General features: G+C 35.8%; 1 protein-coding gene across 7 annotated transcripts in view; it reads right to left on the bottom strand.

The window, feature by feature from the left end:
- The window catches only part of KCNT2 (potassium sodium-activated channel subfamily T member 2), a 377236-nt gene that overhangs the window by 293005 nt on the left and 68161 nt on the right, over positions 1–16070 (bottom strand). For 2 of the 7 annotated variants that reach the window (XM_032422164.1, XM_032422162.1), the window contains exon 1: positions 10375–13043. The exons of the other annotated variants lie outside the window; for them this stretch is intronic. In XM_032422164.1, the coding sequence (XP_032278055.1) occupies positions 10375–10523 (149 nt within the window). In that variant the 5' untranslated portion in view covers positions 10524–13043. Of the gene's footprint in view, positions 1–10374; positions 13044–16070 lie in introns of those variants that run through there. 7 annotated transcript variants of the gene reach the window in all.

Below are 16070 nucleotides of genomic sequence, written 5' to 3' on the forward strand. Positions count from 1 at the left end.
AAACTTTGGGAAGCACTTTCTTCTAACAGACCAAAATACACCCGAAATCTAGTGTGTAGCACTGATCTAGGCACCAGCCTGATCATATTTGATCATATTCTGTTTTTTTTTCATTTTGTTCTATTTTTGTTTATTTTTATATTTTTCTTTTTCTTTTTTTTTCCTTTTTCTTTTTTCTTTCTTTCCCTTTCTTTTCCCCCGGTTTCAGGTCTTTACTGATTTGTTTAGAGTATATTTTCTGGGGACATTGTTACCCTGTTACCATTTTGTTCTCTCATTAATCTATTCTCCTCTGGACAAAATGACAAGATGGAAAAAATCACCTCAACAAAAAGAACAAGAGGCAGTACCAACTGCCAGGGACCTACTCAATACGGACATTAGTATGATGTCGAAACTAGAGTTCAGAATGATGATTTTAAAGATACTAGCTGGGCTTGAAAATAGCATGGAAGTTATTAGAGAAACCCTTCCTGGAGAAATAAAAGAACTAAAATCTAACCAAGTTGAAATCAAAAAGGCTATTAATGAGGTGCAATAAAAAATGGGGGCACTAACTGCTAGGATAAATGAGGCAGAAGACAGAATCAGTGATATAGAAGACAAAATGATGGAAAATAAAGAAGCTGAGAAAAAGAGAGATAAACAACTACTGGATCATGAGGGCAGAATTCGAATGATAAGTGATACCATAAGATGAAACAACATTAGAAAAATTGGGATCCCAGAAGAAGAAGAAAGAGAGAGAGGGGCAGAAGGTATATTGGAGCAAATTATAGAAGAGAACTTCCCTAATTTGGGGAAGGAGAAAACCATCAAAATCCAGAAGGCACAGAGAATCCCTCTCGATATCAATAAAAATAGGTAAACACCCCAACATCTAATAGTAAAACTTACAAGTCTCAGAGACAAAGAGAAAATCCTGAAAGCAGCGCAGGAGAAGAGATATGTAACCTACAATGGTAGAAACGTTAGACTGGCAACAGACTTATCCACAGAGACCTGGCAGGCCAGAAAGGACTGGCATGATATATTCAGAGCACCAAATGAGAAAAATATGCAGCCAAGAATACTATATACAGCTAGGCTGTCATTGAAAATAGAAGGAGAGATAAAAAGCTTCCAGGACAAACATAAACTAAAGGAATTTGCAAACACAAAACCAGCCCTGCAAGAAATCTTGAAAGGGGTCCTCTAAGCAAAGAGAGAGCCTAAAAGCAACATAGACCAGAAAGGAACACAGACAATATACAGGAACAGTCACCTTACAGGCAATACAATGGCATTAAATTCATATCTTTTAATAGTTACCCTGAATGTAAATGGGCTAAATGCCCCAATCAAAAGACACAGGCTATCAGATTGGATAAAAAAAAAAAAGACCCATCGATATGCTGTCTGCCAGAGACTCATTATAGACCCAAAGACACCCCCAGATTGAAAGTGAGGTGGAAAACCATTTACCATGCTAATGGACACCAAAAGAGAGCTGGGGTGGCAATCCTTATATCAGACAAAATAGATTTTAAACCAAAGACTGTAATAAGAGATGAGGAAGGACACTATATCCTACTTTAAGGGTCTATCCAACAAGAAGATATAACAATTGTAAATATCTATGCCCCTAACATGGGAGCAGCCAATTATATAAGCCAATTAATAACAAAAGCTAAGAAACACATCGACAACAATACAATAATAGTGGGGGACTTTAACACCCCTCTCACTGAAATGGACAGATCATCGAAGCAAAAGATCAACAAGGAAATAAAGTCTTTAAATGATACACTGGACCAAATGGACTTCACAGATATATTCAGAACATTCCATCCCAAAACAACAGAATACACATTCTTCTCCTAGTGCCCATGGAACATTCTCCAGAATCGATCACATCCTAGGTCACAAATCAGGTCTCAACTGGTACCAAAAGATTGGGATCACTCCCTTCATATTTTCAGACCGCAATGCTTTGAAACTAGAATCAATCACAAGAGGAAAGTCGGAAAGAACTCAAACACATGGAGGCTAAAGAGCATCCTACTAAAGAATGAATGGGTCAACCAGGATATTAAAGAAGAATTTAAAAAATTCATGGAAACAAATGAAAATGAAAACACAACTATTCAAATCTTTGGGATACAGCAAAGGCAGTCCTAAGAGGAAAGTATATAGCAATACAAGTCTTTCTTAAGAAACAAGAAAGGTCTCAAATACACAACTTAACCCTACACCTAAAGGAGCTAGAGAAAGAACAGGAAATAAAGCCTAAACCCAGCAGGAGAAGAGAAATAATAAAGATCAGAGCAGAAATCAATGAAATAGAAACCAAAAGAACAGTAGAACAGATCAACAAAACTAGGAACTGGTTCTTTGAAAGAATTAACAAGATTGATAAACCCCTGGCCAGACTTATCAAAAAGAAAAGAGAAATGACCCAAATCAACAAAATCATGAATGAAAGAGGAGAGATCACAACCAACACCAAAGAAATACAAACAATTATAAGAACATATTATGAGCAACTCTGTGCCAGCAAATTAGATAATCTGGAAGAAATGGATGCATTCCTAGAGATGTATCAACTACCAAAACTGAACCAGGAAGAAGTAGAAGACCTGAGCAGACCTATAACCACTAAGGAAATTGAAGCACTCATCAAAAATCTCCCAACAAACAAAAGCACAGGGCCAGATGGCTTCCCAGGGCAATTCTACCAAACATTTAAAGAAGAATTAATACCTATTCTTCTGAAACTGTTCCAAAAAATAGAAATGGAAGGAAAACTTCCAAACTTGTTTTATGAAGCCACCATTACCTTGATCCCCAAACCAGACCAAGACCCCATCAAAAAGGAGAATTACAGACCAATATCCTTGATGAACATGGATGCAAAAATTTTCACCAAAATACTAGCCAATAGGATCCAACAGTACATTAAAAGGATTATTCACCATGACCAAGTGGGATTTATCCCTGGGCTGCAAGGTTGGTTCAACATCCGCAAATCAATCAACATGATATAATACATTAATAAAAGAAAGATCAAGAATCATATGATCCTCTCAATAGATGCAGAAAAAGCATTTGACAAAGTACAGCATCCTTTCTTGATCAAAACTCTTCAGAGTATAGGCATAGAGGATACATACCTCAATATCATAAAAGCCATCTATGAAAAACCCACAGCGAATATCATTCTCAATGGGGAAAAACTGAGAGCTTTCCCCCTAAGGTCAGGAACTCGGCAGGGATGTCCAATATCACCACTGCTATTCAACATAGTATTAGAAGTCCTAGCCACAGCAATCAGACAACAAAAAGAAATAAAAGGCATCCAAATCAGCAAGGAAGAAGTCAAACTCTCACTCTTTGCAGATGATATGATACTTTATGTGGAAAATCCAAAAGACTCCACCCCAAAACTGCTAGAACTCATACAGGAATTCAGTAAAGTGGCAGGATATAAAATCAATGCACAGAAATCAGTGGCATTCCTATACACCAACAACAAGACAGAAGAAAGAGAAATGAAGGAGTCGATCCCATTTACAATTGCACCCAAAACCATAAGATACCTAGGAATAAATCTAACCAAAGAGGCAAAGGATCTGTACCCAGAAAACTACAAAATACCCATGAAAGAAATTGAGGAAGACACAAAGAAATGGAAAAACGTTCCATGCTCATGGATTGGAAGAACAAATATTGTGAAGATGTCAATGCTACCTAGAGCAATCTACACATTCAATGCAATCCCCATCAAAATACTATCCACTTTTTTCAAAGAAATGGAACAAATAATCCTAAAATTTGTATGGAAGCAGAGAAGACCTGAATAGCCAGAAGAATGTTGAAAAAGAAAAGCAAAGCTGGTGGCATCACAATTCCGGACTTCCAGCTCTATTACAAAGCTGTCATCATCAAGACAGTATGGTCCTAGCACAAAAACAGACACATAGAACAATGGAACAGAATAGAGAGACCAGAAATGGACCCTCAACTCTATGGTCAACTAATCTTTGGCAAAGCAGGAAAGAATGTCCAATGGCAAAAAGAGAGTCTCTTCAACAAATGGTGTTGGGAAAATTGGACAGCCACGTGCAGAAGAATGAAACTGGACCATTTCCTTACACCACACACAAAAACAGACTCAAAATGGATGAAAGACCTAAATGTGAGACAGGAGTCCATCAAAATCCTAGAGGAGAACACAGGCAGCAACCTCTTCGACCTCAGCTGCAGCAACATCTTCCTAGAAACATTGTCAAAGGCAAGGGAAGCAAGGGCAAAAATGACCTATTGGGACTTCATCAAGATAAAAAGCTTTTGCACAGCAAAAGAAACAGTCAACAAAACCAAAAGACAACCGACAGAATGAGAGAAGATATTTGCAAATGACATATCAGATAAAGGGCTAGTATCCAAAATCTATAAAGAACTTCTTAAACTCAACACCCAAAGAACAAATGATCCAATCAAGAAATGGGCAGAAGACACGAACAGACATTTTTGCAAAGAAGACATTCAAATGGCCAACAGACACATGAAAAAGTGCTCAACATCACTCAGCATCAGGGAAATCCAAATCAAAACCTCACTGAGATACCACCTCACACCAGTCAGAATGGCTAAAATTAACAAGTCAGGAAACGACAGATGTTGGCCAGGATGCGGAGAAAGGGGTACCCTCCTACACTGTTGGTGGGAATGCAAGCTGGTGCAGCCACTTTGGAAAACAGTATGGAGGTTCCTCAAAAAGTTGAAAATAGAGCTACCATATGATCCAGCAATTGCACTACTGGGAATTTACCCCGAAGATACAAATGTAGGGATCCAAAGGGGTACGTGCACCCCAATGTTTTAGCAGCAATGTCCACAATAGCCAAACTGTGGAAAGAGCCAAGATGTCCATCGACAGATGAATGGATAAAGAAGAGGTGGTATATATATACAATGGAATATTATGCAGCCATCAAAAGGAATGAGATCTTGCCATTTGCAATGACATGGATGGAACTGGAGGGTGTTATGCTGAGCGAAATGAGTCAATCAGAGAAAGACATGTATCATATGACCTCACTGATATGAGGAATTCTTAATCTCAGGAAACAAACTGAGGGTTGCTGGAGTGGTGGGGGGTGGGAGGGATGGGGTGGCTGGGTGATAGACATTGGGGAGGGTATGTGCTATGGTAAGCACTGTGAATTGTGCAAGACTGTTGAATCACAGATCTGTACCTCTGAAACAATAATACAATATATGTTAAAAAAAAAAAAAAGAAGAAGAAGAAGAAGATAGCACGAGGGAAAGAATGAAGAGGGGGAAATCGGAGTGGGAGACGAACCATGAGAGACGATGGACTCTGAAAAACAAACTGAGGGTTCTAGAGGGGAGGGGTGGGAGGATGGCTTAGCCTGGTGATGGGTATTAAAGAGGGCACGTTCTGCACGGAGCACTGGGTGTTATCCACAAACAGTGAATCATGGAGCAGTACATCAAAAACTAATGATGTAATGTATGGTGATTAACATAACAATAAAAATTTAAAGAAAAATCAAATGCCAAGTTTCAACTTTTATAAATGAGTGTTTCATTATATAATCTTCAGTTTTTCATGTGTTTTATATTGTGATGGTCAGAGTGCAAAAAGTGAAAAAAGGTGATCAAGAAAATGTAGCATGGTTCTGTAAGCCACATTAAGGAATTTGAACTTGGACTTTAAACTAAAGGTAATGGACAGCCATTTAAATAGAGAATTATTTGTTATGTCTGTGGTTTTCAATAGTTTATATGAGCATGGAGATTGCACAAAAAGGGTCAAGATTAAATGTAAGAAAATCCCACTCGTTCAGAAAAAAAAAAATGATGTTAAAAATGAACAAAGAAACACTTAGGAATTGAAGGAAGTCAATTTGGTTATTTGGTCCCTGTGAAGAACAAGAAGTCCTATCTGACTACTGGATTTCTAGCTCGAGCATCTGATTCGATGGGAGTGTCATTTAACAGGAAAGCAAATATCAGAAAAGGATCAGTGATTCAGTGGATTTTGATTGTTGGAGAAGAGTGAGTAGACAGATAGAAAACGACCAAATCAATCCTCATGGCATTTTCATGGTCATTTGTGGATTTTCGTAAAGCAGCAAACAAGTTGAGTCTTCTGTAGGGCAAGTCCCCAGCTAAGGTTCAACAAGGTGACACTCTGCCTTCTTGTTTCACCTCTTATACTTTAAACAAGTGTCTTTTCCGTGGTTTCTTTAGTTTCTTGTTGTTTGCATTTTTGTGCTTTTTTTGTTGGTGATTTCACTGTTTAAAAGAACCCTTAAGCAGTAATGCTAAGGTGCTGTCTAGTGCTCCCAAATGCAAGGAGATTCTGATGCAGTTTACAGAGAAAATACATTTGTAGATAAGCTTTCTTCAGAAATGAGTTATAGCATTATCAGTTGTGAGGTCAATGTTCATGCAGAAAAAGGAAGAGTAAATCCATCAATCTGTACATGAGCCTACTCTAGAAAATGTTAAATTAACATCTACAATGCATGATGAAGCTGTGGAAAATATGGAAAACTGGCAAAATTTTTGGATTCATAAGATGATGGCTAATAAAAAGAAAAGTGTAATGGACAACAGTGTCCTAAGGCTAAAAGCCAAAGAAATTTATGATATGTTGTCCAGGATCAAGAAAATATGAAACCTTTCTCTGTTATTGTTTTATTATAAAAAAAAATACTGCATATATATAATTATTTGGAATATATATATACATGTGTATATGTATATATATATTTGGTTATCTAAACAGAAACACACATAAAGTTATGTGTCGATCAACTGATGAAAATATGACCAGAGGCTGCAGGAACCCAATCCTAAGTATTCACTTAGGAACAACAGCTCCATATTCACGAATTCAGTGTTTGCAGAGGCTTGACAGCCCCTAACTAGTGCAAATAACCAGCAATGACTACACGTGTGTGTGCAAATTTATATAAATGTGAACAAATCAAACATTCACACACATATATGTATATATATTACATAAATACAGATATTATATGAAGTAATATTGCTCTGATCCTTGGTCAGAACCTGTCGTGTAATTCTACTTGGATGATCTACTGTATTCTTGACCATTCTTCAAATGTTACCAACACAAAGGCACTGACTGTCTTGTACTATTTTTTTTTTTTAAAGATTTTATTTATTTGACAGAGAGAGACACAGCGAGAGAGGGAACACAAGTAGGGGGAGTGGGAGAGGGAGAAGCAGGCTTCCCGCGGAGCAGAGAGCCTGATGTGGGGCTCGATCCCAGGACCCTGGGATCATGACCTGAGCCAGAGGCAGACGCTTAACGACTGAGCCACCCAGGCGCCCCTGTCTTGTACTTTTTGATATCCCCCCTCAACTGTGTCTATTCTATAGTATATCCCTCAAAAGTTCTTGTTGAAGAAACAAAAGATCTTTTGAAATGGCAAATTAGCTCTTACTCATTTTAATGGAGAAAGGTGGACATCATAGCATTTATGAAAGCTGTTTATTACCACAAAGGCTTTAAGTGCACACATAGAATTGCATCATATCACCACGATGTTGGGTAAAATTACCTGAAATGTGTTCATAATTATTCACATGTAAATAATGACACTTTACTAGCAAAACAGGGTGACATTAAATCAATGATATTAATAATCTAACAAATTTCTTGGAAATGAGGCCACTATCTTTATAATTTCAAGTACTCTAAAAGCTGCTTGAATTTCTTTTATGGGAGAGAATATTAATAGGAAACCATTATTCCACTTGTAAGCCAGCATGTGTTCTTTGAGAGTAGCATGTATTTCCAGCATATGACAGATATATGCTTAATTACTCAGAAACTTTCATTTAAATAAAAAATATACAGTTACAATTTGAAAAGTTCCAATTAGTTTAAATAATTTAATGTGAAGTAAAGCTGCTGGTACACAATTCATATCAAGAGCTATATAAAGCATAAAGTTAAATTAATTTCTCACTCTAATCTGCAGATGTTAAAACTATTTCCTAATTTGTTTAGTTCAGCAATTGGCATGAAAATGTCCAATTTGGGGGTCAAGAAACTATTCAAGGAATCTGTTTTCCACCTGTGCATCTTCAACAGTTACTTGGCTCAATCATTCTATCCTTATTATGTGCAAGTCATTTAGTAGGAAATTGACAAACACAGATAAAAATGAAATAAAAAGAAAAAACAACCCCCAATAACTAACATGAACATGACCAAAAAATATTTTCAACACCAATGAAAATTTTCATTTCCAAAATGAACTTGTATTAATCAATCATACCATTTTAACATATGTCTGCTCTAGGTTAGGCATGTATTTTTAAAAATGTAATATTACAAAAATTATTTGAGCTGAGAATTATTATCCTCATTATACAGATGAGATTGGTGAGGCTCAGAAAGTTCAGTATGTTGTCTGAGATCACACTGCTAGTAAGTCATGCAGTTGGGATCTAATAAAAGTGCAATGTTACAATGAAAATAAAATGCATTTTGAAGACTTACTCTCCAATTCCTTATAATTTATCTTGTACAGACACTCGACGTAAAGGGTCGTAACTCCTTCTACACAAGAAATTCTTTAGAGATAAATTTTATTTGTAGGTAAAAAACTGAAACCCAATGCAGATAGACAATTTGAGCTGAGGTACACCCCCTCCACACTCAGTGACAGAACAAGACCTAAGCAAAAGCCTGGCCCTTAGATCATGGATGTTGATAATGTATCAAATTCCTCCTTCCATTTCTCCCTTACTTTTAACTTACCGACTTTCTTAGCTTCAAGTGGATTTTTGATTAACCACCTGTAATAGGCATTTTTGAAAAGAAAACCATAGGATAATAATCAATAATGAAATGACAGCCATTATGTCACTAGTCTAATGATCCCCATAATCAATTCTATGGGAAAATGGTCACTTCCAGATAAAAAATTAAAAGCTATGCTTTTTATGTCAGAATATCCCGTCTCATTTTCAAACAATTTTTCAATTTGTTTGGTACATCAGTGCTGTGATCACTGTAAATCCACAGAGAGACAAATCCTTTGGATTTTGCATAAAATAATATTCTCTGGAGAGTGAGAATAAGACGTGGAATTACTCTGAACACACATTTTACACCCAATAATACAATCCTGGGTAGCTCCAAATATTTACAAAGTCTGCAAAATGGTCTGTAGATACCACTAATTTTATTACCCTTTGTTTTCCTCCGAGCACAACAGAAAATTCTAAGCTGCCATTATAATTGCAAAAACAAATTATGTGTGCACCTTTCCTCACATCTCTCAGAGTAATCATCTTTCTGTTCAATCAAGGATCAAACAAAAATGGCATACATTGACTTCTAACTTTCCTAATGATATCCAAGCCAAAGAAAGTGTTATTGACTAAAGGGCCAATAGGAAATGTAATAAATCTTTACTCATTATGGGTTATTACCCAAACACTTACTTTACCATAGTCCATTTAAGGAAAAAGCGTTTTAGTTTTAAGTGTTGATCATAAAAAATATAATCATTAATGGAGTAGAGATTTATCTTCTGTGGGAGTTTCCTTCTTGCTAACTCATGACTGCTTGTCAGTAATAAAAATTGGCTACACTTCCCTTGCTCATTAGGTAGAATTATTCCCTTGACTGGTGACATCAACGTATTTGTAACAACCCCATCTGCAAGGCTGGCAGCCCAGCCTTAAATGTACTGATAAAAGGAGCAGGAGCAGGAGTAGACGTAGGCACTTTGACAGAAAGCTATTGTAGTCAGTCAAAAACAGAAAACGTCAGGCATGATATAATTGTGCATTAGATTACCCCATACCTTTCATGTTTACAATTATGCTATACAAAAATATCTTAGTCTTGAACATGAATCTTAAATAATGTGACTGAATGGCTTTTTTTAAAACAAATGTTGGGTACAACACATTCAAAATACCTTCCATTTAAGTAATAATGTTAATATTATGTTGAATTAGAGCATTTTGATAATGATTTAAAGAGGGAGTAGACTCAATTATATATACTCCTATTATTCTAAGGTATATATTCAATCGTTCTAAAGTATCTCAAAAATAAATTGCTGAATTAAATATTACTAATGCTAAAGAGAATTCTTGGAAATGTTTATCTCCGATTCTCATTAAAGTAAATATATTTAAAAGATGCAATATAAGTTCACTGAAACTATGGGTTATTTATTTTATTTATTTATTTATCTTATTTTGGATGAATAAATAAAGAGCAAATAATGATAGTTTTATGTCAACAAAAACATGCATTGTTTTCATTATTTCAACCCCTTGATACTATAGCCTACCCTACAGTACCTTTTTCTTGAATCTGATACTGATGGCTGAAGTCGTGGAAAAGGCACAAATGTGGACCCGCAAGGAACTAGCTGTGGAGACATTATGAACTTCTGTTCAGATATTTGTTCAAGAGAAAAAAATTGTCTATAGCCACAAACTCCTTTCATCCAGTTGTATGATCAAAGGAATTGAGTCTTGTTTTTACCATTACTTTGGAAAGATTTTATAGGCTGTAAACATCTCAGCTCCAGCAGCTGATTCTAATTTCTTTAATGCTATCTTTGATTCAGCATTGCTTGACAGACTATTAAGGAAATGTTGATGATACAGGAAGACCAGTGTACTGGTTAACATGATTATTTTGCAGAGCACTGTGCATTCATTAATAGCAAATAAGTTGTTACAATATTCCTCTCTGTTTCTTTCTAAAAATCTTTTATTTATCTTTATTTAGTCTCAGGATGTTTGGTGTTCTAAATATAGAGCCCATCACTTGTTTCAGAAAATATAACTCATAACCCTTTCTCTAGTAAACAAAATCAGATGTTAATTTTAAGGAAAGTCCATGATACTGAGACCATGTTTCCTAAACACACAAGTCTTATAACTCAGAAAAATATGAATGATCATAATTTAAGCAACAAGGGCTTTCTACAACAACAACAAAAAAATGTATACAATCTAAATGTTAAATCCCGAAAGGACACTGTTGTTTAACACTATGAAATGGCTGACATATTGAGGAACACAGTAACTGTGGAAAAGTTTCTTATAGGCATAACAGGAATGGCAGAGCATACAAAAGAAAGAAATATATACATGTATGAACTAATAAAATGTAGAAATATATAAAATGTGCAAGCCTCAATAAAGGGCAAAGAAAATGTTAGGAAGATATTAGCAATTTATATAATAACTATGTTACACGGCAGTATATAAACTTCTTTTGTAGCCTTATCATAACAAACAATTTTTGTAGCCTTATTCATGATAATCTTGTTCTGATTGTGAAAAATCAAAGCAATGTAATTGCCTAATAATAGAAAGTCAAATAAATATTTTTTGATGCATCAGTAGTATGGAATAGTATGCAATCACAAATGATGGAAAGCTATTCATGATATGCTGTTAAGTGGAAAAACAACAAGCAAATAAACCAAAAACAGGTTACCAAATACTGTCGTGGTTTGACCCTGTTTGGGTAAAGCTATACATCTAAATATAGGGGAAAAAATCTCAAGTATTACATATCAAATAATTAGCATTGGTGAAATAATAGGGTTTTTTTGAAGTTTCTGGTGGTTACTGTTAATCAGTATTTTCTAACACTCCCATAGTGAACATGTATTACTTATGTAATAAAAACAAAACATTAACAAAATAAGATATACCATTTGTACCAAGTAACATCACTACCACAAGGTTTAACCATCATTTTACTCCCTAAAAAGCTTACCCTTTCAAAATCACTTTCTGAATGTCATTTACGAAGATCTAAATAGCTGCTCTCTGGTGACATTAGATCATTTCAAAATACGTCATGCTAGAAATCACATCATACTCCGAGTCAGAAGTGAGAGACTCTTGTCCTAACTGCAACTTACTAATTAGTTCAGCCAATTAGACTTCAGCCTCTTCCCTCTTTCCCAGGGTTACTTGTGAAGTTCAGACAAGAACTTTGAAAGGCCAAATATTTACTGTAAATAAAGATTTTATGGAACATAAGCGTTTGACCTTATCACCACCCAGCGATCAAAAACCATATCATATAATTTCCTCATAACTTTTATTCTTCCGCAGAGTCTGTGGGGGTTGCTCCTCCCATTCCTTCAAATGCAATCTGTGGACTTTGATGCTTACGGCTTGGCAGGCATTTTCTTTAACTAAGCTGAGCTGGGCCCATTCTTTTTTACCAGCCTCATCAGGGAAAATAGACCCTCAGAGCACTCAAAGCAGAATCCCCAAGCACACTTCCAGAAGGACAAATCGCCCTCTGAAGATTATAATGTTAAGGAACATGTACAGCCTTCACAGCCACACAACTTGCATTTAAATCCAGCTCTAAGACTGCCTGGCTGTGGGACTCTAAAAGCACCCAGGGTATTTCACTGTACTGAGACTCACAGTTTCCTCTAGGTGGAAAAATAGGAATGGCAATTCCAACTTCCTAATATGAATGAGAATGAAATAAGAATGCACAGGAAATACCTAATGTAGAAATTGACATGGAGAAGCCTTTCAATTAATGTTTTCTTTCTCACACATTTAGTAACCTGGTATTCTTATAACCATTGTTATCATACAAGTGTAATAAAATTTCACCCCAAAGCAAACAGACATTTTAGTAAGCTTCACAGTACTATCTCTGAGAAATTTGGACTTGTGATAAGTTTATTGAAATAACAAAAACAGCTCAAGAGCCCAGTGATTATTTCAGCAGGATCTCTAGTCGGTCTGGTCTGTACTAGAGTCTCTCTCCATGAAGTAATCAGAGATGTCTTTATTTTGGCAATTTAATGTAATTAGACTAAAATGGCTGCTGGTAGCAGTGAGAAAAATGAAGGCTGAATCAGTATTTCCCAGCATTTGGAAGTTCCATAAAGTGGTGACTAGGAGTACCTGGATAGGCTTATCTGTGTATTAACTTTCTTGCTCTGATTATGCAGAGCTGTCAAGAAACTCAAATTTGTGGCAGGATACAAAATCAACGTACAGAAATGTGTTGCATTTCTATATACCAATAATGAAGCAGCAGAAAGAGAAATCAAGGAATCAATCTCATTCACAATTGCACCAAAACCCATAAATATCTAGGAATAAACCAAAGAGATAAAAGATCTGTACTCTGAAAACTATAGAACGCTGATGAAAGAAATTGAAGATGACACAAAGAAATGGAAAAATATTCCATGTTCATGGATTGGAAGAACAAATATTAAAATGTCTATACTACCCAAAGCAACCTACACATTCAATGCAATCCCTATCAAAATACCACCAGCAATTTTCACAGAGCTAGGTTCTAAATTCTAAAATTTGTATGGAACCACGAAAGACCTCAAATAGCCAAAGTAATGTTGAAAAAGAAAAGCAAAGCTGGAGGCATCACAATTCCAGACTTCAAGTTATATTACAAAGCTGTAGTCATCAGGATAGTATAGTACTGGTACAAAAACAGACACATAGATCAATGGAACAGAATAGAAAACCCAGAAATAAACCCACAACCATATGGTCAACTAATCTTTGACAAAGCAGGAAAGAATATTCAATGGAAAAAAGACAGCCTCTTCAACAAATGGTGTTGGGAAAACTGGACAGCAACATGCAAAAAAATGAAGCTGGACCACTTTCTTACACCATACACAAAAATAAATCCAAAATGGATGAAAGACCTAAATGTGAGACAGGAAACCATCAAAATGCTAGAGAACACAGGCAGCAACCTCTTTGACATTGGCCATAGCAACTTCTTACTAGATATGGTCTCCTCAGTCAAGGGAAATAAAAGCAAAAATAAACTACTGGGACTTCATCAAAATAAAAAGCTTCTGCAGAGTGAAGGAAACAATCAACAAAACTAAAATGTTGGCAACCTACAGAAAGGAAGAAGATATTTGCAAATGACATATCTGATAAAAGGTTAGCATCCAAAATCTATAATGAACTTATCAAACCCAACACCCAAAAAACAAATAATCCAGTTGAAAAATGGGCAGAAGACACAAATAGACATTTTTCCAAAGAAGACATTCAGATGGCTAATAGACACATGAAAAGATGCTCAACATCATTCATCATCAGGGAAATACAAATCAAAACTACAATGAGATATCACCTCATACCTGTCAGAATGGCTAAAATCAACAACACAAGAAACAACAAGTGTTGCTGAGGATGTAGAGAAAGAGGAACCCACTTACACTGTTGATGGGAATGCAAACTCATGCAGCCACTCTGGAAAACAGTATGGAGGTTCCTCAAAGGGTTAAAATAGAACTACCCTACAATCCAGCAATTGCACTACTAGATATTTGCCCAAAGGATACTATAAAAATAGTGATTCGAAGGGGCACATGCACCCTATGTTTATAGTAGCATTATCAACAACAGCCAAAGTATGGAAAGAGCCCAAATGTATCCTAATATTTATCGACTGATAAATAAAGAAGATGTGGTGTATATATACACAATGGAATATTACTCAGCCATAAAAATGAAATCTTGCCATTTGTAAGGACGCAGATAGAGCTAGAGAGTATTATGCTAAGTGAAATAAGTCAGTCAGAGAAAGACAAATACCATATGATTTCACTCATGTGTGGAATTTTTAAGAAACAAACAGATGAACACAGGGGAATAAAAAAGAGGCAAACCAGGAAAGAGACTCTTAACTGTGGAGAACAAACTGAGAGTTACTAGAGGGGAGGTGGGCGGGGAATGAGTTAAATAGGTGATGGGTATGAAGGAGGGCACTTGTTGTGATGAGCACAGGGTGTTATATGTAAGTGATGAATCACTAAATTCGACACCCGAAAATAATATTACACTGTATGTTAAATAACTGGAATTTAAATAAAAACTTGAAAAAAATAAAAATAAGAAAATGAAAAATTAATAAAAAAGGAATTCAAATTCGTGTTTCAGCTTCTTTTGCTCAACACTACAGAGTAAAGCGAGTTTTTTTAGTAAACATGTCTTCATTAGTCTTTTCTCCCCTCTTGGGAAAGGGATGTCCTATCACATGTTGGCATTTATTTATTTCACAGTGATAGCAAATGAGGATCAACAGAAATAATATTCTGATTTAAAACTTCAGTCCATAAAACATCTTTTTAAAACATCAGAGTTTGGGCTAACAGTACATGCTGCCAGGAACAACTCATTCTGACTCTGAATAGTATCATAAACACCAGCAGTAGCCAAGCAAAAAACAGGGCTAAGTAGTTGATTCGTACAGTTTCCATGTAATGTATTTGGACATCAAATTGAGTTTCCAGGACTAACATCAACAGAACCATTCAACAGCTAAGTTCATTTTTAAACTTAACATCCTGGAACTCTTTAACATTTCCAAGCGCAATCTTGGAACATGAGTCGTATTAACCAGAAAAGAAGGAAACTGTAGAAATAAACAAGAGAGAAGACATATATAATCCTTGAGACCATATGTTTCTAATTTCATCACTGAATTTTCCTCATACCTAGCAGAATTCAATGTGCATAATATTTATTAAATGAAATAAAAAGAAAAAAGTAGAAAAATTGTGACTGTATTGCAATCCCCAATAATTTATCAACAAGAACATACTTTTTAATGGATCCAACTATTCCCTATAGCTGAGCCAAAGTCAGTTACTTCCACTCTCTATCTGAACTTTTACATGTTAAAGGAATGTTTATAGGATAATCTTCCACTCTATTAATGTGCTCTGATGAATAATCAAATTATTGAGCTCTTCTTATAAACCAAGGCTTAAAACCATATGACTTATAACAAAAAACGCTGCAATGAACTAAAGGGGCTCAGACAGCTTACTCCTCCATTTGATCCTAGAAACACTGTTTCCTCCCAAGTACATTTTGGCCATTCAAAGGTTACCCCTTCTCAAGCAGCAATTCAAAAGCAAAGGAAATTCTCAAATAACCGACACACACAGAGACCTCTGACAGGTCACACTATATTTCCATTCTTTCTCTGGGCAAACCAAGGA

The sequence above is a fragment of the Phoca vitulina genome, unplaced genomic scaffold (genome assembly GCF_004348235.1).
Source record: "Phoca vitulina isolate PV1807 unplaced genomic scaffold, GSC_HSeal_1.0 scaffold26, whole genome shotgun sequence".
Taxonomy (NCBI): domain Eukaryota; kingdom Metazoa; phylum Chordata; class Mammalia; order Carnivora; family Phocidae; genus Phoca; species Phoca vitulina.